The 4760-nt window shown below is 37.5% G+C and overlaps 1 protein-coding gene across 1 annotated transcript; it reads left to right on the plus strand.

The window, feature by feature from the left end:
* The first annotated feature begins 1143 nt into the window (after positions 1–1143).
* LOC111637718 lies at positions 1144–3651 on the plus strand. Its single transcript, XM_023383280.1, has one exon. The coding sequence runs from the start codon at positions 2574–2576 to the stop codon at positions 3498–3500; it is 927 nt and encodes a 308-aa protein (XP_023239048.1). The 5' UTR covers positions 1144–2573; the 3' UTR covers positions 3501–3651.
* The last annotated feature ends 1109 nt before the right edge of the window (positions 3652–4760 follow it).

Consider the following 4760-nt stretch of genomic DNA (forward strand, 5'->3'; position numbering starts at 1 on the left):
GCTTTAAGCTGTAGAAGATGTTTACTTTTATTTAACTACTTATTATGCAAGGAGAATAATGCAAAAGGAGTTGGATTCTTTGGATGTTCGTAAAGCTGAAGATGGACGAGGTTAGTCTGTAGATGTAACACTAATGAATTTTGGGCACTTGTGCTGTTAAGGGGGTACGGCTTTGTCGTAATACTTATCGAGGTACCCGTCCGAAGATAGCGTTGCTTAAGCTTGTTTTCGTCGCGGAGCGTCACATCGGACGGCGGACGCGTACGAAGCGTGTCACGTGACATTTGGTCGGTGCTATTCGGTCACGTGACTACTCATCTCTGACGTGTTCCCGGGTGAGTTTACTTCTGGGCTAATAGTAAGGCACTAGATAACCCAGGTATGCTCATTTGCCATTTTGGTCCTTAGAAAGCAGACTATTCTCATAGAAGTTCAATAGAAGAGACGCGGGTAATTGTCGGTATTTACTTCATGGGCCCGTTTTTTCTAATTTTGCTCTCTTTAGACACCTCTCTAATAGACGTGTCCTAAACAATTAGAATTATTTGGGGGAGACGCGTATATTAAGAGCTATAAGCGAAAACGCATCGGATTACTTACCGACTGTGCACGGTGGAGGCCGCCATTGCTTAACCTTGTTCACATCGCGGAGTAGCACGTTGGACGGCGGACGCTTACAATTCGTGTCACGTGACCTCGGTTAACGTCATCCAGTCACGTGAGCGGTGACGACGGAGCCAGGTGGTCACGTGACTACAGCTCTGACGTATTTCCGGACAACTATACCTTGAGTCACGTGATAGAGTACAGTGCGTTCGTTAATAGCGATCGTTCGTAGACATTGCGAACAACGGACAGAGAAAAAAAAGATGGCGACGTCCGTAATATCGACAGTAGCATGATGGGGGATCTATAATTTTAAAATATGCGTTTTTAGAGACAAAATATTAAAAAAGCCGTCCAATAGCATTTTAAAATATGCGTTTTTAGAGACAAAATATTAAAAAAGCCGTCCAATAGCATTTTAGTAGTTACGAAAAAAACTCGAGATGACACTTACCAATTACACGGGTATATATATATAATATCCATATATTGACTTGCACTTTCACAACTTGTAATTTTTCATTTATAAAACCACATAATTGACACTAGAACGGAACTATCCGAGCCCACGTTCAAATAAGTCCTAAAAACAATTAACTATTAAAATTTATTTCAGCGGATATCGAAGCCTTAAAACTTTTGTGGAAAGTTACTGTAAAAAGAGAGCTAATTTCTAGGATAGCAAGTATTATTTCGGCAACCGCTTTTTGGGCCAAATCTCAGAACGGAAACCAAAGTAATAAACTAATACATAATTTAAACGTTTAATTGGGGCAGTAGCAGAAAAGAAATTTAGCAATTTTTGATATATCTTAGGGATCTTTCGAATATATAACCACAATTGTCATGTAAGCCTAATGTCTGGCCGAGACAAAGCAATTTTGTCTTTTGCTTGGACAGTTCGGTTTTTCCGGAGGGGGAGTTTCACACTGGGATCCAGGAAGTATTACACACCATTACACCAAATGCATTTTAGATCGGGATTCTTGCTGAGCCCTTTTAAGTCTATAAACAACAATAGCATACATGATAACATGATAACAATAATTTTGTTCTGCAACTATGCATTTGGTTAGAATTTTTAAGATAAAGAATGCTTTTCTAAAAAATATATAGGCTAATAAAACGTTTGTAGATCTGCAGCACAAAATTTTTACTAAGCCAACGTTTTTGTTAAATTTAAACATTAAGAATCTGAGTAGATGGGAAACTATTGGAGTGTGTTTTAATAAATATTAATAAAATTTAGTTAATAATTACGTTAAAAGTATACAAACACTATATTCAATTTGTAATATTTACTAAAACTGTTAATCAGGGTTAATAGCAATCAAATGTCATACTATTTCATATTAGTTTAACATAAAAAAGCAAATTTTTAGTAAAGGGTGGCGGAGGAAGATAACAATATTACGTTCAGAATAAATTGTAGAATTTTCGAAAATGGGAGAAGACTTAAATGTTAATATTCAAAATATTACAGCGTAGAATTTAAGAAGAAAATGAACAGCTACAAAATAAAAACAGTTTAAGTTTTATTTACGTTTTTCTGTATTATTTTTAAATTCGATTCTTCTAAGATGTTAAAATTCCGTAACCCTCTCTCCTCTTCGGACGTCCAACAAAACTCAACCTTCCTCAAAACCTTTATCACTTTATGAATAATAAAATGCATAAACTGTATAAAATTTAATGAAATAAAACGGATGTCCACTAATGCTCAATCCCCCCCTTTGTCCGACTTGTCATAACGCTCTCCTTCCTTTCCAATGTGGACGTCATGTATGGAAAGCCCTAAGGGAATGGTTAATCTTTTAGGTCCGAATTATCTGAAACTCTGTGATTGGTAGATTTTTAGCACGGAAATTTCTCACTTCGTGAATGGCTGGTAAGCGCCAGCGTGTCTATAAAAGGCATCACACGTAAAATTTCGTTTATTGCTGTACTGAAACTTTAATTTGACGAGAATGGATACAGTGTGCTGCTCGGGATGCCAGTACAATTATTTCGAGGCAACGGCATTCTCGGAAGAGAGAGGGAAAGAAGAATTGCTACGCCACGGCATTTGGCGAAAGGAAACGAAATGCGGACGGTGTGGCAACCTACTAAGAGCAGAAGGAGGACGAGAATTATTCCGTTGCGGAAAAGTAATCCGGAAGGGTAAGAAACGTGCGGCACCTTGCGGGTGGAGCAAGTCCATTTGGGCGGGTACTTTTTTCAGCCATTCGAATCTTTCTCTAGTTACCCTCTGGAGATTTATTTTCTCCTTATTGGTATGGAAGCCTCCGAGACAAGCCACACTACATCGATTTCTCGGCCTTTCGAAGAGAACCATCGTGGACTGGTACTCTTTTTACAGAGAAGTATGCGTCCACGATGTGTCCTCCCAAACCGAGAAACTCGGAGGGGAAGGCCGGGTTGTCGAGGTAGATGAGGCAAAAATCGGACGGCGGAAGTACCATAAGGGGAGAATAAGCGAAGGTCAATGGATCTTCGGGGGTATCGAGAGAGAGTCTCGAAAAAGGTTCTTGGTACCGGTGGAAACACGCGATAGCCAAACGCTACTTTCGGTCCTGAAGGAGTGGGTGCTTCCGGGGACAACGGTTATTAGTGATTGCTGGAAGGCGTATGATTGCCTTCAAACTGAAGGCTTTCATCACCTGACAGTTAATCACAAGTATAACTTTGTTGATCCCCAGATGGGCTCCCACACCAACACGATCGAGAGGATGTGGCGGGAGGTGCGCGCAAACGTTCCCCGGTACGGTGTTCGAAAGGAACACATGGTCGGATATTTGGCTGAATATCTTTTTAAAGCCAAATATCCGGACATGGGTTCTCGACTGCACCACTTTCAAGTTGCCGCTGCGAATCTTTACCCTCCGGGTTACTAGTTTCGGAAAAGTTGTATATTAGCTGCATACGCAAAAGGCCCTTTTAAGGTAAGTGTCTTTATAATATAAGCTGTTGTAATATTTTAATCTTAACTTGCAATTTTAAAAAATTAAAAGTTATTTGTCTTTTTTCAGTAACATATCACACAAGGAACAGTTATTGATACACGATAAAGGCTTTATTGATGGAGGAAATGCATTTCGGGTCTTAATAGTGTTTTTAAAGAGAAGAACCACGTGATGTGAAACATGACTCCGTTACTGATCACTGACGCTTCCAAAGTATAGCAGAAAGAATTAATCCTTCTATTTTCTATTCGCTGTAGATATTGTGAAAAATTGTTTAATCATTGTTTTATTGTGAAAGCGCCAGATCATAAAATAAAAGGTCGGCATCTTGATCATTTTGAACTTTGTGTTACTTTTTTAATAATCTATATATAATGTGTTAAGAAGATTTTTTTATATCTTCAAATTAATTTGCTGTCACTTCTGAGTTGGTCTGTAAAAAGGATAAAAAGAAATAGACTCAAAAAATTATATATTTTTATGTATACTGATTTAGTTTCAAATATAATAAATGTTTTTTCGTTTCTTAATTTTAGTTACATTCCTTTCTCAAACATTTAAACGTTAACAATAATATTAAAAGTTTAATAACACTTTTCTATAAAATCTCTTTTTAAGAAAGTAATTTTCTAGAAAAGTTTTAAGGCTGCTACACCACGTTTGAGTAAATTATAAGATTTTACTGCTTTTTTAGGACTTTGAACGTGTTAAGCGACAATCAGTTTTTCATTCCGAGTTTATTCGACTCCAAATAACAGGAAGAAACTTCCAAGTTTAACGATTTGTTTTTAAGCTCGCGTTTCTAAAAAATGAATAACCAAACCTTTTTAGATATCAAACTTTTACTAAGCGAACGTTTTCGTTACATTTAAGCATTAAGAATCCAGCCAAATATCTAGAAAGATTGTTATCCATTCTTTAAATACATCCCGGTTGGCAATTTTCTGTCGACTACGTTACTTCCGATTTCATTCATTTTTGTATACCATTTGGTGTTAAAAGCTACAGGTATTTCCGTGTTTAATTGAAAAAGAAATAAAATTTGTGCGATTCATAAAAGAAATTAAAACAAAGTCGCTCGCTGTCTGACTTAATAACGCCCTTTGCCTGAGACCGATCGAACTTCGTGACACGGTGCTACTCAAACTGTGGTCTGAGGACCAGAGATGATCCATCTTATCTATGTGAAAT

This window comes from Centruroides sculpturatus, unplaced genomic scaffold (assembly GCF_000671375.1).
Source record: "Centruroides sculpturatus isolate CEXI.00-Female unplaced genomic scaffold, Cexi_2.0 scaffold1097, whole genome shotgun sequence".
Lineage (NCBI taxonomy): Eukaryota > Metazoa > Arthropoda > Arachnida > Scorpiones > Buthidae > Centruroides > Centruroides sculpturatus.

Excerpts from the sequence above, each read along its gene's own strand:
- LOC111637718 (XM_023383280.1), top strand. The coding sequence starts at position 2,574 with ATGGATACAGTGTGCTGCTCGGGATGCCAGTACAATTATTTCGAGGCA.